This window comes from Micromys minutus (assembly GCF_963924665.1).
Source record: "Micromys minutus genome assembly, chromosome: 25".
Lineage (NCBI taxonomy): Eukaryota > Metazoa > Chordata > Mammalia > Rodentia > Muridae > Micromys > Micromys minutus.
In genome coordinates, this window is record NC_137960.1 from 11,076,546 (window position 1) to 11,102,258 (window position 25,713).

The 25,713-nt window shown below is 53.9% G+C and overlaps 2 protein-coding genes across 2 annotated transcripts in view; one reads left to right on the top strand and one right to left on the bottom strand.

The window, feature by feature from the left end:
* Positions 1-25,713, top strand: part of RSPH14 (radial spoke head 14 homolog) — a gene marked incomplete at its 3' end in the record, with an annotated part of 70,895 nt that overhangs the window by 13,899 nt on the left and 31,283 nt on the right. The gene's annotated exons all lie outside the window — the stretch shown is intronic.
* GNAZ (G protein subunit alpha z) lies at positions 804-24,075 on the bottom strand (the record flags this gene model as incomplete). Its single annotated transcript, XM_080937900.1, has 2 exons — positions 804-1,148; positions 23,353-24,075. 2 exons carry the CDS (start codon positions 24,073-24,075, stop codon positions 804-806), a joined length of 1,068 nt encoding a protein of 355 aa, XP_080794026.1.

Here is a 25,713-nt window from a genome sequence, read left to right on the forward strand (position 1 = left end):
GATGCCAGAGAAGAAAAACCAGGTTTCCATTTATAAAACATCAGACCAGTAGAAGAAAAGCTAGAAACCCAGCTGGCCTAGTTTGAAATAAACGATGCCACTCACTATCCTGTGTTAATTTTTGCTGCATACTTTTTAGCTGTTTTTGTAAACGCCACTGGTAGTCAGAGGTCTGGTTAGAGCAGTCACTTCTTCAAGCCTCTGGTCCTAGGTCTAGGACAAATGTGGCGCTGTTGGCTGAGTTGGGTGTGCCTACAGCAGGGGAGGTATAGAATCCCTGCTTTGGTCCTCCCTCCTGGTCAGCGGCAGTCCCCAGTCTAGAGCTCAGTAGGTGAGCTGGCCTTCTCCCAGGCGATGGGCACAGCTGGCCGGACCTGGCCCCAACCCCAGCCCCGCAGCCCCTCCTCAGCAGTCCAATGTGGACCCTTCCTCCCGTGCAGAGTGGGGCCAACTCAGGAAGGCAGAGTGGAGGGGGGAAGGGGCAAGATGGCCTTGGAATGAAATTTGTGACAGCAGCTTTTGAAAACTCGAGGAAACCTTGATGCTCCGGAGAACTCTGCAGTCTCCAGACGTGCGTGTGAGTGTGTGTGTGTGTCTGTGTGTCTACCTACCTAGCAATCTATCCAAATATATTTTATATTTGCAGAGACGTGGGGCCAAGAAGGTGGAGGCTGGGGGTGGGATAGGGGACACACTCTTCAAGCCCCCTGTTTTCTGCCCCTGGGTCGGGCCTCTCTAGCATGAGGTGTGGGGTATGACACCCCGTGGGTTTCACCACAGGCAAACAGGCTGTGCCCGGCTCCTCAGCAAAGGCCGATGTACTTGAGATTGTTCTGTATAATGACATCTGTCACTGCGTCGAAGACAAACTGGATGTTACTGGTGTCGGTGGCACAGGTGAAGTGTGAGTAGATCTCCTTGGTCTCCTTGTTGCGGTTTAGGTCCTCAAATTGGCGCTGGATGTAGACCGCGGCTTCCTCGTACGTGTTTTGACCCTTGTACTCCGGGAAGCAGACGTTGAGCGGGATGCGCCGAATCTTCTCCGACAGGAGGTCCTTCTTGTTGAGGAAGAGGATGAGCGAGGTGTTGATAAACCAGTTGTTGTTGCAGATGGAGTCAAAAAGACGCAGGCTCTCGGCCATTCGGCTCTGTGGTTGTGAGGAGGAAAAGTGTTGCTGTTAGTCTCACCGTGAGAGGCCGGGGGGGGGGGGGGGGAGAGACAGAGACAGAGACACAGAGAGAGAAAGACTTAGACCCACAGCCCTGCCAGGGGGCACTCATTTTTGAGACTGCCCACCTAGTGCTAGTCCGAGATAGCATCCTGCTCCTGACAGGAATCCTCCCTCATTAGGTCAAATCAGGAGCAGCGGACAGTCTACTTTACCCCAGGTATCTAAGGGTTTCCTGCCTCTTCTGGACCCCCTCCCTCTGGGCGATGATACTCAATAGCCTTAATCTGTGGTCTGAGGGCTGAGGCAGTGTGCCCAGGCCAGTTGCCTTGTACCCTGGGGATGCAGGACCCTTCATGCTTACTCTGATGTGTTTCAAACACCGCTAGCTCCAGGCCCGGCCCTCCCCACTCCCACACTCGGAAGCTCAAGCCTTCCCTGGGAAGCTATTTCTTCAAGTCTCTCGGGGTCCTCTGAGACCTTAGTTCTAACACAGCATGGCAGAGGGGCAGCCTGTGTCTCTGTGAGGTGGAACAGCTGCTCTGCACTGCACTGTGGCTTCAAGGGCTCATATGCTGTAGATGTGTGGCCATGGTGGCTGAGCAGGCAGGCAGGCAGGCAGGCAGGTTGGCACATCTAGAGTGAGGGTGACATCCTAGGAAAGAGTTGTGACCAAGTGATAGAATGCCACCCCTGGTCCCTTCCATTCCTTGCCTCTCTTCTTTTTCAAGGGCACGCAATGCGCATGGTGACTTTGGGTTTCAAGGAGCATACCTGCCTCCGTAGGACATGGACACATAGATCTGAAACAGGGAGCTGTCACACCTGGAATCACTGCTGCTGGGGGATGCCCGGCACTTTGAGATAAAGAGAAGAAGCCAAGTTTCTGGATATGCCTGAGACCAATTTTATATCGTCACCAACCAAGATACTGGCCAGTGAGTAAAGCTGGCACTGACAAGGTGGACACAGGCATCAGCTGTGTCACCGACGAATACAGTGACAGAGATGATGGCTGGGAGCAGATGGTTCTGCCTGTGCAAACCCCACGCCTTCCCATCTCCTTCAGGAGAAACTGAGGCGTGGAGAGGTAGGAAATGTGCTCCAGGCCCCTCACAGGAGCAAAGGAGTGCCACACAGAAACCAGAGTCCCAGACTGTGTTCTCCGAGGCACAGGCTTTGGCAGTGCCTCTGCTGGAGGAGGAAGCAGATGTGAGGAGAGGGGAGGGCGGCCCCTGTCATCATCACAAGACCTGGCTACCCGGAAGACTATGTTTTGCACATCCAGTGTTTAGAGTTGATGCAATCAATACTGATTGGTGAAACCTCGGAAAAGTGAGGCCTTGGCATGGTCTAAATTGACCTTTCTGCTGAGAAACAGGAAGCAGGGTCCCAAGCTCAGCAGTCCACGGGGGGGGGGGGGATGCGGGGGGGGGGACCGGGGCCTTCGTTTGCAGTTGAGCCAGACCTGGATGTGATGTTCCCATAGTGAGATCGGTGGGTGGTGGTCTAGGGATGCTGCATTCTGCAGGGAGAATAATTAGCTCAAATGGATTCCTGGAAACCGCCGTGTAAAGAGGACTGTGGGAACAGAGCTGTCACTTCTCACAGAAATGATGTCATAATTGGGGCTTTTGCTTCTGACTCCAAATTCTGTATCAGATATGGCTATTAACACATATTCCTCAATTCACTGAGCAGGCTTGCGGGGCAGGTCCTGAGTGCATGGGCCATGCCTCTCACGCTAGACGGAGGTCTCAGAGCTGTGAGGGACCCTGGAATCTGTCTAGGGGGAGACGAGGGAGCGTTCCCTGGCCGGTAAGGAAGATGAGACACAGGGTGGGGATGCTGGTTCCCTCAGCTCCAATAGGTCACTTGTAAAGATGGCAGAGGGGGTTCTTGGGCCCAGATCAGCCCAGCTTAGAGGAAGGGCATGGCTTTCCAAAGGTGCCGTAATGGTGTGGTTGCTGGCTGAGTCAGTACTCTTAGAACAGTGCTTATGAGAGGAGGTCAGCTGCAGAGAGCTTTAAGGGCAGTAGTAGGTAGGACCGAAGGACTGCTGGTGGTCACTGTCTCGTCCCCGAGACCACCTCAGCTTCTTCCCGTTTGTCTCAAGCCGTCTGTGTGCACCATGGACTCCTTTCCACGCCAGCTGCCTGGACCACTTTCCTGCTGGTACCTCTCACACTTTGAGGACCCTACGTGACCAAGCCTTTGCATTGGTGACTCAAGCGATCATGAAAGCGCGACGTCTAGCTCACAGGGTGGCAGACAGCACGAGCAGGTATCTGAGAAGCCCGGGGCGCTCCTTTACCCCAGGCTCGTCTTCACCCCCTAGACTCTGCCGTAGTTCCAAGTTCAGGACTCCTGATGGGTTCCTCTATTATTATTATTATTATTATTATTATTATTATTAATTAAGGATCATAGAACCACACTGGCCATCACTTAGCAATCTCCTCAAATCGCATTTGTCCACATGGTCCTATCTCCTGGGACCTTCCCAGTAGGATTCAGAAAAGCCTCCTGTGGCAGTGGCTGTACATTTGGCTTGTAGGCTCATGGAGACTTGGGGCTTCGGAGTGAAGGCAGTCCCAGGGCTAGCCACGCCCTTCTGTCCTTCCTGATGCTGGGTGTGTTATCCCTATGTGAACACTGAAGCCCAGTAACGTGGATATGCACACCCTGCGATTGGCCCTGGGAGCCAATCAAAAGGGTTGGTTAGATTGGGTAGCAAGGCCAAAGCAGCTCCAGCACATGGCCTCTCAATGTGAGGACCCAGCAAGAGAGGCAGATACCGTGTTCTGCCTGAATCTCAGACAAGGGGCTCAGTGACTGTCTGTGGCTCTGAGGCAGAGGTGGGACAAAGAACCACAGACAATCACAGTATCAGGACCTTACCCCAATGATGGCTGACCAGAGGATCTGGTGGCCAGGGAGGGTCTTGCACTTGGCTCCAAAAGTGCCACATCAGAGGTGATGGTGGGAGTCCTGCCTCCTTTGCTCACAGATAGGTCCAGTGCCCTTGGGCCCAGATTCACAGTGGGATCTGCACTCTTGGAGCCTCATGTGCACAGTGGCATCCCCCGCCACCTCGAACTGGACACCATCGGAGGGGCCATGTTATTGCAGGCTGTAAGTCTAGAAACCATGCTATGCAAGAGTGAGAACAAGAGAGCTGAAGGTGGCCTTTTGCTTGGCCTCCGAGCCTTGCTGCTACAGCAGGCCTTGTCCGTTCTGGTTCTGCCTCTCTGGTCGGGAATCAATCACCTCAGGCCCCTTCTTCCGAGAGGCTGCAGCCCACCTCATTAAAGCACGTCTGGCTCTGCCCCTAGTGAGTCTGTGGGGGCGTCTCTCTTACCTGTTTTCTATTTTCATCTGCTTGGTTTCCCGGGTAAGTGCTGCTCCTCGAGGTCGTATGGTGGGCGCTTTCACTGCACCCCTAGTCTGGTAGCAACTGCTCTACTAGCCCAACATGGCATGTTCTCTTCAGATCCCAGATCCGGGCACAGAGATAGCCCACTTGCCTAGGTAGAAGTGGGGGATGGGGAAGCTTCCTTTTCACACACGAATCAAGCCCTAGGGTAGCTCTGACTTGTCAGAGCTTGGTAAAGAACCGCAGCCGTGTCTTTCGGCAGGACATCCCCATTACCTTTACCTCTCCAACCGCCAACGGCACCACTGCAGTGCAAATGCCGTGGTCAGCAGCTGCCATGAGGCCAGCCGGGGACTAACTGCTCGGCTCTCTGAAGGGCCCTCTCAGTATCGGAATTTTGTCTTCTAGAAACCCGGGGTTCATCGGAACATTCATTTATATAAATAACACAGAGCAGATGATTCCCACAGAAGCACGGGCAATGTGGGAATTCTGCTGCTTGGTGTTGGGAAACGGTGATTCCTAACAAGTCATGTCAGCCATGGTGAGGCTAGGTAAGAGCCTGAGGTGGGCTCCAGCCTTTGATTCCATATATATCCAATGCCACATACCTCACCCCTCCCTCCGCCCCACATGCCTGCCTGCACTTGGATTTCTTACAACAGGGGCTAGGGGAAGCTTAGGGCATATTCCTAAGGAGTTTCACATATGCTGACCTGAGAATCTGGGGGATGATCTGCTCCCTAAAACCTTCCAGGTATCAGCACCTCTGGTAGCTAAACCAGGACTGGATCTGGCTCTCTGATGGGGCCGGCAGTCAGGGTGAGCCTGTGTTGGGTTAGCCTGTGTTGGGTGAGCCTGTGTTGGGTTACCCTGTTTTGGGGTAGTCTGTGTTGGGTTAGTCTGTGTTGGGTTAGCTTGTGTTGGGTGAGCCTGTGTTGTGTTAGTCTCTGTTGGGTTAGCCATTTGGTTCCCTTTTTGCACACCTGGTGACACACAGTGGCAGGTGTCCCTAGTTACTCATTCAAAGTCTGGGCCCATTAAAATAAAATCCCCCTTCTGTGGTCTCTTTGTACCCTGACTAAGCCTCTCAGGATAGTATCTGGATTCAGTGTCTCACCTCCAAGTTCTAAATGACTCACTTGGATTCTACTGTCACATATGGCCCAGCCCCACCACTCAGAACATTAGCCTGCCCCGTGCTTGTCACTCGGGGCGAGAGGTTGATGTACCTCACACCCCTCATCTATGATAACAGGTCAAGGCCAACAGCTCCCAAAGATGAGATTTTTCTTTTTAACCATTCAAGTGTGTGCACACACATAACCCGGTGGTCATGTGGGACCCAAGTCCTTCACCTACGTCAGAGGCCTTGGGTCTCTACCTGGCACGTGTCCAGCTGTGCCTGGCCAGACACCTCACTCACTACCCAGGCCCTAGTGCTGGACCTGCATTGACCCTCTCCTTCCTCCTGTATGGAAGAATAGACAGCTTTGCTGTCAAAGCCATGAAGTTCTTAGGATGGGCAGCCATGGCTTATGTCAGGTACCTGGAAAGCAGGTTTCCTCTTAGAAATGAAAAGATGCCCCAATCCTTGGGAGGCGGGATCACCAGTTTTGAGTCCAGCCTGGGCTACATAGGCCCGACTCTGTGTAAGAAAAATAAAAGGCTTCAAACCCCAAACCAGATATTGAGAAAGGCCCCAGCTGAAAGAGCAAAGCTAGTTTGACCCCCTGACCTAAGGCGTAGCTTCTCCTCCGGCTGTCCCTGAGTGAAGTGATGAAGTAACCAGCGCTTGCTCCTTGGGAATGACCCATGGCCGCTTCTCAAGGACCCACACCCACATGGTAAATCTCTCTCTGCCTTAGATGCCACCAACCAGTCACTCCTACCCGAAGAGTGGTTGTATTTTAGGTCTTTTCTTTCCTGGGCATGCTCTCCTTATCAAGATTCTGAACAACTCTTCTGGGAACCCAAGACATGCCAGCTTCCTTTGGCTTCTAACTACACTTTCAGACACTGGTCCAGTCTAATCTTTTCCCAACCCTTTCCCCAGTTTAGGTACACACCCTTGGAGCAGGTGCTGCTAGTTCACATAGCCCAGGGTCATACTGGTTTTGGGAAGTCAAGTGCAAGCATCTCCTTCTGTGCAAGTACCTCCTCATGCTGAACACATGCCAATATTATCAGGAAGGAGCTTTTACCATATTCTGAGGCCAGGTGAACTCTCCGCCACCCCCCAGCCCTGGCAGTAGCAATTCCTCACCAGCGACTCCTCCCCCTTCCCCCAGTTCTCCAAACTCTGGGTAGGTACCTTCTAGGTGGGGATGGCTAGGTGGGATGAAAGAGCAATGATGAGCAGGGGCGAGAACCTTCTTCTACCAGTTTCTAGTAGCATCTGCCCGCGTATAAGATAGTACGTGAAACTGTACCCCTAAAACAGAGTGGCTGAGGGCTGAAGTGGGGCAGATGGCTTAGCCCCTGGACCCAGGCTCAGGTAACTGTTAGGAGCTGGGATTTCAGTCAACAGCGAGGGCTTAGAGGGCTTAGAGGTCTACGATCCTTGCCGGAACTTATCCCCAGGCCACTGAGTTTACAGGCAGAAGCCATTTCTGTGTGGTGGAGACACAGGATCCCAGGTAGAATGAGGACAGTGCCGACAAGAACTAGAAGAGAACCCATGTAGGAGGGGGCTCGGACCAGCACGGCCTCCTTATGAAAAGGGGACTATGTTACGGAGGCCATTTAGCCAGACCTGGAACATCCTGTTCTAACGTAGAGCCAAGTTCGTCGGCATAGAACCCGAGCAGCCGGGCCATATCCTCAAGCATGCCTGGCCGAGGCGCTTTGACCCAGGGTGCCTGTCAGAGTAACATCTTGCAGAGTCTTCAGTGGACTGAGCAGAAAAAGGAAGCTGGTTCAGTGAACCCTGTCAGCCAGCTTGGGCATTAACATTTGCTCCGGAGGAATGTTTTCCCCCTCCCTGCTCAGCTCCCGGTCAATACTAAAAGCAGCCCGTGGAGATCTGGGGACTCCAAGTGTGTACTCACTACTATGAAAAGATGCACATGCTTCAGACCTACCGGACCTCTCCAGACCCCTCTGCCAGGCTCCTTCCCTAGCCGTTCTGGCTGCGGTGTGTACCCACGCCACACATGTGCCCACCCAACTCGTTTCTCTTTCCTGGGACCCCCTCACCCCCACCCCACCCCAAGCCTCTAGCCTGTAATCTTCAGAGGTGTGTTTCCGTTCCATATGATTCTACCTGGCCCTACCAGGACGCTCAGTCACATCTCGGTATCTTTCCCTCGGTTTAGGCTGCGGGCCTCCTGCCCTTAGGGCCAACGATTGTGGGCACCTAGCCACACATCCCATCTTGTGGTTTGGGTGTGAAATGCTGCCTGCAGGCTCAGGTGTTTGAACACTCGGTCCCCGGAAGGTGGTGCAGTTTGAGGAGGTTGTCAAACCATATGGAATGGAGCCTCACTGGAGGAAGTGGATCACTAGGGGTGCCCTGCCCCACTCCCTTTTACACCTTGCTTCCTGGTGTGGATGCAATGTGAGCAGCCAGGCTCTGGCTCCTGGTACCACACTTCCCCTGCTTGCCACTTCTCTGTCATGGCCCCATCATGAGAGACTGTCCCTTGGGAACTATAAGCCAAAATACTCTTTCTCCCTTAAGTTGCTTTCGACAGAACTTTATAGCCACAGGAAAAGAAACGAAGGCACTGCCAGGGTCTGCCATGCTCTGTGACCAGAAGCTTCTGGTTTAGAAAGGACAAGGTTAGATCTGAAGTAGCACCCTGCTGTTGGGACCGTCACTAAGATTAGGTGCCGAGAAGCTTCTTGTTGGTCATGACTCTGCTGGCTTCCAGGATAGCACCTGTTGATGCTACTCTTGAGCCACACCTCAAGGCCGTGAGACTCTGTTATGTCGAGTCTCACACTCCGGATCACGGTGCTGGCCTAAGTGAGGTCAACTGCTCATCCTGGATCTACCAGTGACCTGAATAGACTGGTGTTTCTGAGAAGCTGGTCCTGGACTGGGAACTGAATAAAGTATCCTTCGCCTCCTCCGAGCCCTGTCTCCGGGCCCCATGACACCGACGTCTTGCTTGCCTGCCAGGCCCTTGACACTTTTTAGGGTGCTAGGGTCTCCTTTCACTGACAGACTAGACTACGTCCAGCACTCCCTTGCTGGCCTGGAGATCTGTGGCTGCACGTCCTCTCTGGGAGCTGTCTCTGCCACTCTCTTCTACTTTAGAGCCACGGGGGAGGTTACTATCCATGCTGCGGTGTCCTCGAGGAGCTTAGACACATGAGGAGTGAGGTGAGAAACCCTGAGGGGGGAGTCTGATGAAATCTAGGCAGGCGTCATGGCACTGCTTCCAAGCGGTAGGGACAAGCTGGGAAGGCAGTAGTCATCCATGTAGGGGGCCAGATGCTTGGTTCTCTCCAGATAGTGCCAGGTACTGGCTGCTGGCTTCCCCTTTCCATCCTTGCCTTCTCAGTGACGTGGCTCCCAGGGGGCAGGTCCTGCGTATCCACCCCAGTGCTTGGCTGGAAAGTCAGCTAACCCTAACTGACACAAGGCAGGTGTACCTCTGGCCGTGCCACCCACAGGGAAGCTCTCAGGTACTCTGGGTGCACAAGGCACCTTCAAGTGTGTGGTAGCCCCTTGGGTCTTTCTCAGCACTGAACTGTTGGAAGGTGGCAACAGCAGCTGCCACACAGGGCCAGCTGCCCCTCCCTCTGTTCAGTTTAGCACCCAGACTCTCAGTAGACAGATTGCTGTTCCCATGACAACCGAAGAGGACGCCTCCACCCTCCATCTCACACAGCAATAAAGACCAAAGACAGGAGGAGGCTGTGCATCTTGGCCCGATATATCTACCTGGGGGTAGTAGCAATGAGCCTTTTGGAGTTGGGGGACCTGGTTCTCCTCCGATGACTATCTCTTGGCTCACTCTGGCCAATGTGCAATGAAGATGGAAGCGTGTTCCTCTGGTGGGGAGGCCACTTTTCCATTCACATCAGGAAAGTGACACAGGGCTCCAGGCCCAGGGAGAAGGGTCATGATGAGGATCCCTGAAACATTCCTATTTCATGGGTTCAACCTCTGCCCAGCCCAACACCCTGGACCAAGGAGGGTCCTCTACAGACCGGATCACCTTCAGGCTTGATCAAGGACACTGGCCTTGGGGGAACTGGGACGAATCTGGAGACAGAGGAGATAACTGGGGACTTACTTCTAGTGCAATCTGGTTAGCATTCTCTCCTCCTTCCTGCTAACTTAACTGCTGCTTCAAAAGCCTGGAGAACTGGATTAGGGAGGCTCATGATTCCGTGAGCCCTACTGCCAGGGAGCCTGTTGGCAGGGACAAGCCGGGCAGTGCAGGAGCAAGGGGTGGACTGAAGCTAAGGAGGATGCTTGCCTGCCTACATGCTGGGTCCCCCCCTGCGCTCAGAGTGCTGTCCCTCAGGGTGGTCACCGCCACACGACGGTTCCTACACCCCACCTACTCGCCAAACCTGGAACTGGCAGTCAGTGGGTGCTCAGACCCCTGAAGCAGATGGCACAACCTGGCCTCCCGTTCCGGCTCCAAGGGCCTGCTCACAGCCCCTATTCCGATCCTGCCTGCCCACCACTTGGCTCCGCACACTACCCTATTTTTATCTCTGGGATCTGCCACAGCTTTTCTCAACTGGAGACCCCGCCCACCCTTAAATCTCTGGCCCCTCCCATTCAGTGCAATATTCCTTTCATGCGAGCCCTTCTACTCGGCTCTCATTTTCAGGGCTCTGAGTGGCACATGGGGAGGAGGCTGGAAGACTAGCTGTTAGTCCCCGCTTGAGGGACAGAAGAGAGCATTAAGCAAACTCAACTTCAGAGAACTGAGTCCTTCAGAGGAGGAATACACATACTTACCAGCTGTCCAGAAAGACAGGAGACAGATGTTGAGTGTCACAAGCTGGACAGCAGCAATGCTGACTCGCGGCATGTCTGGGATGGGGCAGCAGTGTGGGCAGGACACCATGGGACTCTGTGACATCATTGGATTCCCTGATGGGGACCTGCCTCCCTGTGTGTGCCTCGTGAGCATCCTCTAGAGGCTTCCAACTCTGGGTCCACACACTTCCCGCCTCAGCCGTGTGCACTCTTCACCCAAAGGCCTTTCACCATAGTGCCTTTGTGCACACTGCCCTTCCCCTGGTGGTGGCTGGCTCCCTGAACCCCACCTCTAAAGTTTCTACAGGTCCTTAGTGCCATAACGCGTTTGGTGCCATTGACAGCATGCTTTAGTCAGTGTTCATCGCCTGCCTGAGTTCCAGACCCACTGTCTTGGGACCTGCCCTCCTTCACTTGGGACAAATGTCAGACAGGGCCAGCTGGCCTTGGGAATAACATCTGTGTGTCAGGTAGGGGTGGGAATGAAGGCAGGCTAGGGTAAGAGGAAGCTTGGGTGCTTGGCTGCCCACCCTGTCCCAACCCTCGAACTTAGACTACAGACATTTCTGTGAGCATATCTAGGTTGTGGTTTGGGATGTGACAGGTACCCAAACGAGCTCTGACCAGTTGGGGCTAGGACTCCCTTTTGTAGCAGCCTTGCCCTCCAGTGACAGGAGGCCTGCACCGTGTGTCCAATGTTCAGAGGGTTAGTCTGGTAAGAGACCACAAAGGTGCTGGGTAAGGTACTCAGCTTGAAAGCGATCGGGGACCGTCTGACCCCCACATCTTGGCACGTGAAGTCTTGCGTCTGCATTTGTGAATCAGTACTCTCCTGTCGATCCCCTGGGCTGTGTGCAGATGCTTAAGGCCCAGCTCTGTGTCTGTGCCCCCCTTGCTGGGTGTCCTGTGCATCCTGTTTGTAAAGCTGCCTGGCCCAGCTGCAGCCTCCTCCTGCAGGCAGATAGCCCCTAAACCCACAGACGCCATCTTGTCCTCGTGGCACAGAGCCGTTAGCAGCGAGGGTGGCTACAGCCTGTAAACTCAGGAATTCTGGATCTCTAAGGTTCACTGGCCTTCCTTTCCCCCAGGTCCCTTTACTGTCACCTTCTCTCAGATGCTGCCCCTCCCCAACTGGGGCCAGTCAGCTGTCATCTAGGCAGGAAGGGGAGGCAGACCTAGTGTGCAGAGTGCCTTGGGGGCAGCCCCCTCTGGCCAGCAGCCAAAGAGATGTCTCTGGGTTGGAGGTTGGGACAGGGGTATAATCTAACAAGTCCAGAAGGCAACCCTTGCTTAGCTTAGCCATGTCCCTCCAAGTGCCCAGTGAAAAGTTCAGTGTTCACAGAAACGGTATACGCCAGGCCTGCCACTTCAAACAGCAAAGACTGTTTAAACAAGATAAGAGGCTGCGAGTAAGGCTACACCTCAGGCTCCAATAACGACGGGACGACTTTGTTATGAACCTGCCAGAGACAGCAGGGATAACTTCCTGCCTCAGATAGCGGGTGAGCCTCTCTCTGCCTCCTGTTTACCTGTACAGTGTGGAAGGGGCTGGGGTGCCCCTAAATGTTGGTAATAGACGCTGCCTCCCAAACCTGCCTAGTCCCTGAGAAGCAGACAGCAAAGAGTCCTCGTTGGGATCTCTAGGTTTGGAGGCCCCTGATTTTGCAACCAGGGAAATCTATGCTTGGAACCCAAGTTTCTTCATCCGTGGAGTGGAAGGCCACCTCCTGCTGGTCTAGGGGCTCACGGGCTGCACTGGCAGCGCCCTGGTGTACCAGAACCAGCTCTGTGCCCACTGCTCATGTCCTCACGCATGGAAAGCTGTGTGCTAGGTGAATGGCCCTCGACGCCCGGAGTTGAATGAGGGGCTTGGGGGCAGAGTCGTGCTGCTGAGTCAGCTTAGACCTGGGCCACCCAGATAGACACAGGCAGCCACATGACACAGGATGACTTCCAGGTTACAGCCCTATTAACCCTCAGGCCCCAGTGTTAGCTAGAGATAGGTACCTACAGTACCTGAGATTTTTTTTTTTTTTTTTTGATAGAACTCTCTAGGGGCATGGGTACAGACATCAGACTATACTGTCCAGTCAGGGGCCTCTCGGCAGTAGGCCCAACACCTGATAAGTCACCTGCCTTGCTTTCTATTTTGTAATATATCTCAGAAGCAACAACAGACAAGTTCTCAGGGCTGGGCGATTCTTTCTGGTGCTGGTTCAAGTCCAAGGGGAAGATAGAACCCCAGAGTATAACATGAGTATTGGGCACCATTTACCCAGAAGTTGTGACTTAGGAACATTCTCAGACTCCTAGGTCTGGAACAGAAAAATCTCACAAGGCACTAGGAGCGTTTATTCCAAGAGAAAGAAGTTGGCACACCAAGCTCTGGGGGTGGGGGTGGAACTCAGGCTGTGGCTCCTGCTCCTGTTCAGAGGTCTCCTACCAGCAGGGAGGGCACTCTCCACAGTCCCGGAGACTTTCCCTCTACTGAACTAAGAACCAGCCTCTTCTTTGCTTCTGTGTTAAATCTTGCTGGTGGGGGCATAAGAGACCCCTGCTGCCAGTCACTAACAGGAAGTTAACCGACAGCAGGAAGCACATATTTTATAGACTGGGGGACTGTCAAAACAGATGTAGGCCCGAGAAGAAAACTAGAGCACAAAGCCCCTCCTGTTGTTCTCCAGGGGATACCTGGGACTTACACATCACCTGGACTGTTTGGCAGAGCCACCCTCCCCCACCCCCACAGGCACCCCTGCTTGTGAGATCCTTTGCAGTAAATAGGACTGGGTCATTCCTTTGAGGAACAAGAGAAACTGGGGCTGAAGAGAGATACCAGTGGGGAGTGTCTGCTTATGGCCTATGGACAGATTTCAGCAACTCTCATTCTTTAGGGGAAAAAGAAAGAGTACTTAGGTCATTACTGCCCCCCATGTCACCTGCAGGATTGGGGGTGGGGCACGGAGGGGTTGCTGTAGCAAGCTTAGCTCTGTCTAAACTCTACTTAAGGTGACAGAGCTTCTACGGGGAAAATGTACATATATGTGTCCTTTGACCATCACAGAAGCCAGATGTGACTTACTCTCCGGGTTTCTGGTAACACCAGAACAGGGGCCTGGAGCCAGGGATCTCTTTGCTCCTGACTCCATTGCTCTAAATGATGAGGTGGAGACTGTAGCAGCTGCCCAGCTCTGAGGGACAGTGAGCTGGCAGGAGACCTCAGATTTAAAACTGTCTCTTTGGGGGAAATGCCAGCGCTCACATCAGGATGGAAGTGCCCAGAACAAGGCTCCCTGCCTTTCTTGGTCACTTGCTCTAAAAGAGAAAGGGACTTCCACATCCTTGGCTGACGATTTAGTCAACACGCAGGCAGAACAGCCAGGTTGTGAAGGACTTCTGATGCACGGTGGTCACATGCAGGTGTTTACAGCAGTAGGGTCATATCCATAGTGGCCACAGACCAAGGACTCCTGGCCTGTCTGTTTGGTTTTCTCTCTGGGCCTCAGTGGGTGGGGAGGTTCTTGGGTCAGTGCTGAAGACTCTGCCTTCTGGACAGCAGTTGGACTTAAGGCCATGCCATGTTTATATTGCAGGGGGCCACCTTCTGGAATGTTCTAAGAACTCCCAAGTACGTCATGAGCAGCAGTTAAGAAAAACAAAAGATAGAGGAAAAGAGAAAACTCCCTTCATGTAATGTGGCTGCTCCCCTGGACGTGCTCCATGGTTCTTAGCATGTACCAATATTCATCCAACCCAGAATCCCCGAGTCCTCTCAGCCTAAGTACTGAAAATCATAGTCTGCCTTGTGTATTGGCAAGATCCTGAGTCCACATTCTCTACCCAGAAGAACTCATGGCCTTCAAGTTATATGGGTCAAGAAACACTTTGTCCTGGGTGCTACTCACACACCTAACCTACCTCCAATCCTGTCTACCCTGAGTTTACTGCCCTTATGTGACCCGATCCTTCCGGAGCAGGAAGCATCGTGGAACATAAGAGACATCGCAGGGAACTACCCAGGCTGGGACAATCTAGGCAAATGAATCACCGTGACCCAGTGGCAGGGCTGGCACTGAGAGTTGTCTGGGGTGGTCTGGACATAAGCAGGCCAGGGAAAGAGCTCCAGCAGACCAGCGCAGGTGAGGCCATTTTCCCAGGGGCAGTCAGGCCGGGCCGGGCCAGGTCAGGTTGTGCGGGGCAATGGTCACAGGTTTGAAAACTTCAGCCCATGAGGCTCCAAGGGCCTTGGGCATACAGTAGTTGTATTACTAATGAAATTAGATATAATGCCACAGCTGGGGAGATATTCACTATGGAGTGCAAAGATGAAGGGGTAAGGGCTCATAAAGGCCTGACTAGCCTGAATTTGCCCTGTACGCAGCTCAGAGCTATCAGGATACCCCCACTAGCAAGGGTGTTTCCTTTAGTTATATGGGGGTGAAGAAGGGACTGTCCTGTCAGTACAGAAGCATTTTCTAGTCCAGCAGGAGAGGACCTAACTACTCTGACCATTGTTTACCTACCCCACTGTCATTCAAAGCCAGCCAGGGAACAAGCAGATCGAATACCTTACCCTGTCATCAAGAGCCCCTGTCCCAAGACAGTGAGGCCCCAGGGGCTCTCCCTCACCACCTCGGAGTCTGTTCTTGTTAAACGGGGAAATTGTTTTTTTGTTCTTGGATTATACAAATCCCTTAAAGCAATAATCATCATCTGTGTCTTAAATGCCCAGAGCTTGTTCTAATGTATGCATTATGAGCAGGACTGATATGCTCAGGAAATTAATTACTCACTGGCCGGGGCGGCTGAGTGCACGGGAGGCAGAAGCTTCTTTGCCTCGAATCAGCTCAGAGCAGGGCATCTGCGTTGGTGTGCAGCAAGACCACCCTGCCGCCGAGTATGCAGACTTAGGGACCCCATCCCTGGCTCCACATAACAGTGTAGTTAGACGATACCTCTTGTCCCTTGGAGGGGGACTAGATGTAATGCTTGGGACTCTGTCCCACTGCACCATTCATTCCTTGTCTCCATACAGGGTGACATCCAACTGTGCTGTGTACACCCCAACAGCCTTTTGGTTTCTGCCTTTGCTGGTTGCCCCAACAGTCAGCATCCTGCAGCTCCTGGGCTGGATTCTTTATGGTCAAGATCAGACTGCCATCTGACCTTTGTCCCAATCTGTTCTGGCCTTGTCGCTGATGCCGGGCTCCCTACACTCTCTCCTGTAAGGTGTTTCTAAGGCAGAGGGGCCCCTCTTGACTTCTCTGGCCTAGGCCAGCTGTTTCAGAGGGTTTCCACAGACCCTCAGAGGCCACTTAATGCCATGTCATGGTGACTGCTGTGTCCCTTTATTGTGAGTTCATTGGGCTTGGGACCTGCACATTATAGGTGCATTACCATTCATTTCCTGAAAGATGCCACAGGACTTTGCCCTCCCAGAGGGAGGAGCACACACGGTGGGCCCAGCTTAAGCTGATGATCCTCCAGTTAGCAAAAAAAGCAAACCCCGGTTCTATAGCTGTTTCTCTATGCAGCAGAATTCCCTTAAGCCTGTGAGAGGAGAGCAGTCACGAGGGCCAAGCAAGGGGTCCTTCTCCAGCAGGATAATGTCGGGAGAAATGTTATGTGCTGTCACTGGGTCAGGGGAAATCTCCAAGTGACTACAGGGGGACGTGCAGACAAGCACACTGTGCTACTCTTCCAAAAAAAAAGGCCAGGGGTTCTCCTTAGAATTCATCATCTGCTGCATCTGGCCCCTTGGGGTCTTCCCGCTGGGGTGTCCTGTCTGTAGACGGTTGGTAAATAATGGCTGGCTGGGTGGGAATGGGAAACTGGACTGCTGTGTAACACTGGCCAATCCCTGTGGTGTAATTATTGACTACCTGGCTGACCTGAAGCTCCCACTGTGATGTCAGACAGACAGCTCAGAACTTCCTGTAGCTAGATTAACTCCTGCAGGACGGTAAAAGCCAGGTGCAGCTGCTGGGCTGGCACACACAGGGACTGGAAGGTTCTTCTGCAAGGAGTGAGCATCTGGGACAGGAACTTGACACTCCCCATTCCTTAAAATGTATCGGGAATAGAAAAGCCAAATTGTAAGGGAGCCCCTTCCCACCCAAACCAGGGCATAAGCTGGCTATCCCCCTGCTGTGGTATGGTCAACAAGGTCACAGTGCTTGTCTCTCCGAGCATTCAGTAAAGGTGTATGAGAGCCACTGCGGTGGAAATGATGGGATGGTAGGGTTGGCATCCTGTATCCAAGCAACGGTTTCCAGAGTCACAGGCAGGCATGCGATTGGCCATTATGGAGAAACAGGGGACAGTGGATGCTAAAGGCCAGCCTAGGGATGCAGTGCTCTGCTGCGCAGGTTTTTCTGGTGCAGGAGGCAAGGAGGTAGGGTGGGAAGCAAGTCCCCAAAACCCGGGTGCAGGCTTGCTGAGGACCTGCTAAGGGCAGGAAGCCATTGCACAAATGGGGACTAACAGACGGGCCTTGGCCTTGGAAGCACCCAGTATGATGAGAGGACCTTGAGGAAGCACCGCTGAGTGTGTCTGGAGCCTATGTCTCTCGGGCAGCAGATGGAAGGTGTCGGCACAGGTATCTGAAAGGCCTGTCAGCAAGCCCGAAGGCCTTGGGCCAGTGTGCCGTTCCTTCTCTGCAGGCTGCCTAGGTGAAGTCTAGGGTCCTGGGAGAGCATACTCCCGCCACTCACTGCCTGGACAGACGCTACGGGCAGCTGAGTCCTGTTCATTACTTTGTGCCTGCTTCATTCTGGCCTTTCACTTCCAAAGAGTGTCTCGGGGCTTTGCCATTGAGGGGGCCACCAGACCTTGAGCCTCAAGTCCCTCTGCCATGCCACCTCCTAAGTTTTGAGCCCCGGTCTGTCATCCCAGGGTTGTGATTTGGGGAGATCATAAACTAACCGCATGTGGTCCACAATCCTCTCTGGCGTGATTCTAAGCATGAGATGCTATTGTCGGAACTACATCCCTAACTAGGTCAGGAGGAGGAGGCAGAGTGGGGACACACTGTATGGAGGATTCCCTGGGGTCCTACTACTGACTGTTGTGGGGCGGGCCAGCTCAGATGGTCACTTGAGTCTCCTATAGGATGTGGGGCTGACAGACAGGGGACGGTTACGGCTTGAGCATGAAGTATCTCACAGGCACGCATAGTTTAAAACTCCCCAGCCTGTTTTAGAGGGTTGTACAATGGTTTGGATTATGGTTTAGCTAGCAGAACATAGTGGCTGGGGAGGGGGGTTATGCCCCAAAGGTGGGATCTGCTTCTAGTTCCTGCCCAAGATCTGTTTCAAGATCTGCTAAGATGTGTACAAGCTGCTGCATGGCCCGCAGACGCCAGAATGTGAGGCAAAATCAGTCTTTCCTGTCTTAAGTTACTCTCTCAGTACTGGGGCATGTGATGCGGATACTGTGATGTAATCCTTCATCTGAAAAACTGGCCAGGTGAGGAAAAAAGGGAATTAAGTCACCTGTAAGGCCGCTTCCAATCTCATCTGTGTATGATGCTGGGGGTGGGGTGGGGGGGGAGCTTATTGTACACATCTGGCCACTGCAAGAGGGCTTATCGGACACATCTGGCTGGTTCCCATTTGGAACCCCTTCCTGTGGCTCGATATAACCAGCTCCATCATCAACAGGCTGAGAACCTGTCTTGCTGCGGGCACCGTGCAGGTCTCTCAATGGCCCCCGTACACTTCTCTCTCTCTTTGAGGCAGGGGCTCACACTGTCTTGTAACTCAGTATGTAGACCAGGATGGCCCTCAACTCACAGAGATCCACCTTCCTCTGCTTCCAGAGTGCTAGAATTAAAGGTGTGCGCCACTGTCCCCTGCATAATACCTCACATTTTGATAAGTTATTTAAATATTTTTCCAGGTTAAACTTTAAATTGTAACCCCACTTTAGGCTCTTGAGGGCTGTGCTTACAGGCCTGTGTTGCTACCCCTGGCTTAAACATTTTTTTTTTGAGAGATGGCTCAATGGTTAAGATCACTCACTGCTCTTACAAGAGAACCCAGGTTCAGCTCCCAGCACCCATATGGTGGCTCACAACCATCGTGACTTTAGTGCCAGGGGATCCGATCCCCACTCTTGACCTCTGGCAACACCGCAGTGCACATGTATGTGCTATGACACGTACACGTACACTCAGGCAAAACACCAATACACAGGACATAAAATACCGAGACAGGATTTCAGATCAGAGCCCAGGCAGACCTTGAACTCAAGAGAATCCAGCTTTCTAAAAGGTGAGGTCTCAGGTGTGAGCAGCTACTGCACATGACTTAAGGCGCGTTAAGAAGAAACTGAAGTTTTTTGGGTGTACACATAATAAAGTGCACAGTTCCAGCGGCAGGCCATCACTGTGTCTTCAGGGCTGTCTGATAGACTCCTCCCTTCCTCACGGGACACCCGTAAGAGATGAGCACCCATGGGCTTTCCCTCAGACAAGCTAAAGCAGGGTCCTTGGCCTCTAGCTCTTCCCACACCTCGCTGACTCCTACCTACTCCGCAGTGTCTGCTGAGTGCCTACTATGGTACGGCACAGGCCTGCCCTTGGGATGCTGGGTCTGACCCGTGCAGAAGTGGGAAGGGGCTGCTGTCTCTGCCGTAGACTCCCCTACCTGCTGAGCCTGCCCCCCAGCCTGAAGCATCTGGCCTGTCTGCTCAGTAGTACTGAGCAGCTTCCTGTGAAGTGACTATGACGCCTCCCTGTGTGAGCCTTGCTGAGGCTCAGACTAGCTCGTGGGGCTCAAGTGGCCACCATGGTCCCACATGAAAGCAAATGGCGGAACATCCCTGGCAACTACAGCTGCGAGCGCTGGAGGAGGCAAGCATCTTTGGCAGCAGAAGGGCTTGTGAAAACTAAGTAGTAGCTGTATATGTCTGCCCCCCATATGTCAATCAGCATGTGCTAGCAGAATGTGGCTTCCATTCACTTGTAGTTCCCACCCCTGTCAGGCCTTGTGTCAGCACAGCAGGCACACAGCGGGCCGCTCTGCGACTGGGGAGTGTCTGTAAGAGAACATTTGGCACTTTACAGCTGTGCCTTTTAATCTGTCTCTTCTAAAATGTCCCTCTACCATTACGTGGCTTCAGTGTCCATTAGCTGATCTGCAAAGGGAAAGGCTAGATGGCAGGTGTCTGCCTCCTTCCACTTCTGAAAGAACATCTGGTGTTCACAATCCTCCTGTAGCCACTGCGTGGCCTGTCTCTGTTCTTATCTGAGGACAAAGCCCAGTGTCCATCTGAGCCCCTGAGCTGCCTCAGTGAAGGTCCCAAGATGGGAGGATGTGAAAGGAGGTAGGCGGTCAAGTACTGCTGGCTCACAAGTTCGGTCCAGGTCAGCATAGGGGGGGGGGATCCCCACATGTCCCTGGGGTGTGTTCAACCTCTGGTGGCATCTGGGAGCAGACCAAACAACACTGGAAGCCCACCTGCATCTGGGGTCTCCATCTGCCTGCCTGTCAAGGCTGCAAGGTGGTTAGCGACCTGGTCAGTCTGAAAACCTGTCAGATCCTGGGGATGAGCCTATGAGTCATGGATATACACGGCATGCTCCTTGTGTGTGCCTGCTGCCACGCTCCACGGGTGTCCTGGAAACCCGCACTTCCAAGGTGCTGCCCTGTGCTCACTGCAGCCTTCGCCCTCCCAAAGCCTGGAGATGCTCAAGCTCTCCTTGGCAACATGCTGACGCAGAAACCAGCAGGCGGGCTGGGGGATGGGATGGGGCGGATGGCTCCTTCTCCAGGCATGGGGATGGGAGGGGGGCGCCATCAGCCTCAGTGAGAGAAAAAGACAAGGAAGGGCCCAGGGGGCAGAGGGGGAAGGTGAGCTCTGAGGAGCTGTGTACACACTGCCTTGGTACTGGCCCCAAACTTCATTGAGATTTTGTAAAAGTGTGGTCTGTTCTTGGCTGAGTCGTTGGGGCTGAGACTTTTAGGGCATTCCAGGAGGAAGAGGAGGAAGAGGAAGAAGAGGAAGAAGAGGAAGTGGCTGGGGGTAGCCCTGTCCCAGCATCTGGCTATAGGGATTGGTGAGAGAGAGGCGCTCCTTGCCCGCCTTTGCACCAGCACAGCCGGGGCATCGGTGGGAGGGCTCCTAGGAGGGCACTGTCTTCTCTCCACAGCCTGTTTGTTTTCTAGCGTCAGATATTACTGGTGGAGCATGAAAGGTCAGGACCATTTGGAATCCAGTGAATTTCCAGCTGTGCTAGGGTTTTCCATCAAGAATTTCCTTTTCTGGCGAACAACACTACTTGCTCAGGTCCATGGGGATGACAGAGAGAGGGGAGGGAGAAAGGGAAAGAGAAAGGGATCCAGAGAAAGGGGAGAGTGAGGGATAGGGGGAGAGAAGAGGAGAGGGTGAGCAACAGAGGGAGAGAGAGAGGAAGAGAGAAGGAGGAAGGGGGGAGATGTCTGAGAATGAATGTGTGTGTAGGCTCCGCTGCAAACCCTTCTCTTCAGGAGAAGCCCTGGCAGACTCAGCCTGGTTCCTGCAAGAGGTGCTCACGGGCTTTGCCGAAATCCTCACAGGGATGGGCCTGGAGGAAGGCTGGAGATGAGAGGCCACAGAGCTCCACTCACGTCTCCTGGGACCTGTCCCCTGGAGCTCCTAGCTCACCTGTGAGTGTCGACCCACCCTGTGACAAAGGGCTCAATGACGAGTGTGCAGGTTCCAGGCTGTGACCAGGGAAGGTACCCAGCGAAGTTTCCCGAGATTAGTGCTGGTCCGCTGTACACAGGGATAGGGAAGGGGGCTGTGAACTACAGGTCGGACCATCAACAGCAACAGCAGAGGAGAAAGACAACATGGTGGGTAAGGACAGGCAGAGAACAGGAAGCTTGGGGCTACTTTCTGATGACAGAGTCAGAGGGAGGTAGTTGTGACACTCGGGGATCAAGCACCTGGATGTGGGCACAGCCTACAGAAGATGGGACTGGGAGCTTGGTCCCAAGGGACTCTGCCATGCTTACCCTGCAGATGGAATGTGAGGCCCTCAGTGAATAGCTTGTCAGCAGAAGTGTACAGAATTATAGAGAACCTCTGTGGCTGGCAGACTGCCCTCTATATCTTTCCCACAGCCAACCCCAGGAAGGAAGTGTGCTTTGCCTGACAACTGGTCAACCCCAAACTCTGGCCTCAGCAATGCCTCTGTCATCGGTTAGGAGGCTGCTGCTGTATTGGCGACAGCCGGAAAAGTCGGATGGGCTAGAATGCTGAGGGTCACTCACACATAGATACAGCCTGGGCACAAGGCAGACCTCGGGTGGCAACAGGGCCACCTCTGTCTACAGCTTACCCCCTCACTGACCAGGGATGCCAACACTACCTGGCACAGTTTGTAGAATGCCTGGACGGTGGAGGGGAGAGGAAGGGAGCCCTGACTTCTGTCTTCATGGCCATCTGATCAGGCTACAGGCTCTATGTACAGAACTCTCAGACATCCAGCACAGTAGCCAGAGCCTTCAGCCTCCCACAAATAACTTTGGGATGTAGGTGCAAATCTTAAAGTCCTTAGATGAACTCAGGAGAATAATAGTCAGATGGAGGAAGAAGTTCCATCTCTGCCATTGGCCTTAGAGGCCAGTGTTGCAAAGCGGAGAGGCCAGCCCCATGTCTTATAGCATGGCGGAGGATTCCTCGCTGCCATCAATGCCCTCCTCTAGGTATCACAGCTCCAGGCATCCACAACCCCACTCAGAGATTCTTGCTCTCCAGTTCCCAGGGCATCGGCTGTGAAGGGAGGCTCTAGGCCTTAGTTCTGTGGTCCTGGCTGGCACAGCAGCTATACCGAGGGGCTTCCATTCGAGCTAGTCCTGGGAGGACTGTAGGCAGCTTGGGGGTCTAGCCTTCTGCCTCGGGTAGATCTGAGTATGCTGCCTACCCTCTCCATACAAAAGGCCTACTTCTGCTTCCCTGTTTCTTCAGAAGGCCCCACCTTTTCCTCTCCCAGCTAAGCACTGGGCCTAGGTCTCCTACAGGTTGCACCTATCCTATTTCCTGTGTCTGACACCCCTTCCAGCACACTGGTTTTTAAGCCTAGGATAAGGGGTTCAAAGAACCTTAACAACAGCCCTACAGCCAGCCTATCACCAAGCAGAAGGTCGGGTTCGGGCACCTTGGAATTACCCGTTCTTAACCAGACCGTCACTAGACTCTTCAGAGCAGGAAGGAATCATGGGACAGTTGCTGCTCTAAGGGCCTACATGTCATGCAGTGCTGGTAGGAGCTTAGTGGGTTTGCTGAACTGCCACGTGGATCAGTGACACCCAGCCAGGCCTTGCCTTGGTTCTCCTCAGCATGTGGCACAGGCACATTCATGAAGTCACTGTGCTGAAGGCGGGGGGGGGGTGACAAGGAAACCTGGGCAGTGGGGCCAACACGCTCTGTAAGGAAAGCTCCAAACGTCCATCTGTTGTTGGGGGAGGGGTCGTCACGGCTGATAAAGGAGGTGGCCCTTGCTGGCTGAGCCCTGTGGAGTCTAGGGGTTGTGGTGCAATTTGGAAGGGTCACCTAGGTCAAAGTGATGTCCCTCAGGCCGAGGGAGTCAGAGGAAGCTGAGGTCCTGTGGGGCACCATCATGACCCTGACCACTGGGGCTCAAGACCCAACAGAAGTGCCCTCCGAAGCCCTGGGTCATGCAGAACTCACCATGCTCCACACCACACTCCTGCCCCAGCCCCCAACACCAAACAAGGGGCGTGCTCATCCCACCTCATGGAACTGCTAAAGACACCATCCATGTGGCTGGACAAGGCTCAGCACCAGTTCTGAAGGAAGCCTCTCTCTGCTTCCCGGAAACAGACAGTAGAGACCTAGGCTTTACTCACCGTCTGGTTGTCCTCATAGAGCTTCAGGTCATAACCACTGAGCTCCACACAGAAGATGATGGCCGTGACGCCCTCAAAGCAATGGATCCATTTTTTGCGCTCTGACCTCTGCCCGCCCACGTCCACCATCTTGAAGGTAAGCTCCTTGAAGGTGAACTTGTTTTCCACAATACCCGTGGTCATGTCCCGAGAGCGTAGGATATCCTCCACCGTGGGGATATAGTCGGGCGCGGCGATGCGCTCCAGGTCATTCAGGTAGTAGGCTGCATTGTCCTCCAGGTGGTACTCACTAGAGCGGCCAAAGCAGGCCTGAGCCCCAGGGTCAGCCCAGAGGCGTCGCATGACACCCAGCAGCTCCGGCGTAATCTCACCCTTGCTCTCTGCTGGGCCAGTCAGGGCAAAGAGCTGCACAGCGTCGTAGGCACGGTCAGGGTTGTGGAAATCGATCTTAAGGGCAGCCAGGGCCCGGATGATCCGGGTCAGCGAGTCGATGGCATTGTAGATGATGAGGGGCTTGTACTCCTTGCAGGCCTCCAGGTTGAAACCACCACTGTGGATGATCTTCATCTGCTTGACGATGGTGCTCTTGCCCGAGTTGCTGGTGCCCAGCAGGAGAAGTTTGATTTCACGGCGCTGCCGCTGGCTTTCTGAGCGCAGGTGGCGGTCAATTCTCCGGGACCGCCGTGCTGCCTCTTTTTCCTCCGAGCTTTGCCGACATCCCATGGTCTGGCAGCAGCAGACCCCCCCACCGGATGTGGAACACAGGACGGGTGCCTCTCCCCCTTGCCAAACAGAATGGTCCCAATGAGGGATGCTGAGATGTGGGCTGGTATGATGCCGGGCAGATGAGAGAGAGGCAGCTGACCTGGGCCTGCTCAGCACTGGCTTTGGGGCAAGGCCGTGTCATGCAATCCCTGCCCCAACACCTCTTCTCCTGTGGGCATGGCGCTCGGTGCAGTGGGGCAGAGACCACACCCTCCCCTCTAGTGACACTCCACCTCCCTTGTCAGCAGTGTGGCCTGATTTGCCGTAGTCATTCCCTGTACTCTGCCACGGTAGGAAGCAGTCCGCTTGCGTCTGCCCAGGCTACTGCTGTCTGCTCGCTGGTTGCTGTGGCGATGTTTCTAAGCACGGCTGGAGGGCCCAGCGCTCCCTGAGGCCCCCCTGCCTCAGGCTGCTCCGGCTCCCTGCCTTGCATCCGGCCCTTCACCTAACGAAAGAGAGAGAACAGCGTGAGCTAAGCTACCCCCTCTGGGCCCACCTCAGGCTGGATGGCGAAAGGGAGCAGCCACCGGACCTCAGAAAACAGCACAACAGTTCAGCAGCTCCCAGACCTTTAAGTGCTTCGGGGTTAGCGCCCAACCCACAGCAAAACAAATATGCTTGTCCAATTCCTTGGACTCCACTTGAGGCCAGGTGCAGGGCAGGCAGTGAGCCATGTGAGGCTCTTGCCTGCTGACCCCATGCTTGGGTCCACCTCTGCCATTTCTTCTCCTGGCTGACCTTGTCCCCTCTGAATCTGTTTGTTTGACTGGGACTCCACAGTACAGCCCTGCCGTGGATGTCCGCTACTCCAGGACAGCTCAGCCCCCCTCTACTTCCACAGCCCAGTCCTGAAGAAGGCGAGGGAAAACTGGGTATCTCCCGACTTTCGCCCCTTTAGACTCAGGGCCATCTCTGATCTCTGTTGTCACAGGGCCAAATGCATGTGTATAGCGGGGTCAGGACAGAGCTCTGTCCCTGATGACACTTCCAGCCAATTGGGGCACCGAGGAGTCTTGAGTGAGCAATAGCCAGGCACAGGAATGGTCTTGGGGGACAGCCAGGGCCTGCAAATCAGGTCAATACATTGATAATCTGTCGAGGGAGGCAGGAGACAGTAGGGAGGCTCTCAGAAAACTGGGAATCAGCGTCCAGGCCTGGCTGCTGTGCTCAGGTCCTTTATAGGGCTCAGGCTGAGTCTTTTGCAGGCTCCATGTGGGGAACAGCTGGATTGACAGCTGGAGCCAGTGACACCTGGTGCCAGTGATAACTAGATCTCTCCATGACCTGTTGGGTGGCCAGGGGGAAGAGCAGGGTGCCCCACCCCCACACCATGGCCCATCTTTTGCCTTCTTTCCTCTGGTATGTCTTTGCCTGGCTATTGTGCCTCAGGTACTCTAAAAGCCATTAAATGTCCCCTTCCCTGATACCAGGCTCTGGGATAGAAGGCCCAAGGCAGACAGTTCCTAACACAGGCAGCGGCCTCTCTCTGCCTCCACTCCTAGGTGTAACCAGCACCTGAGACTCAACCGGCCCCACCCTCCCACATACTCCTTATCCGCCTGACTTGGACCCTCAGGAAATGGCAGCCCATCCCCC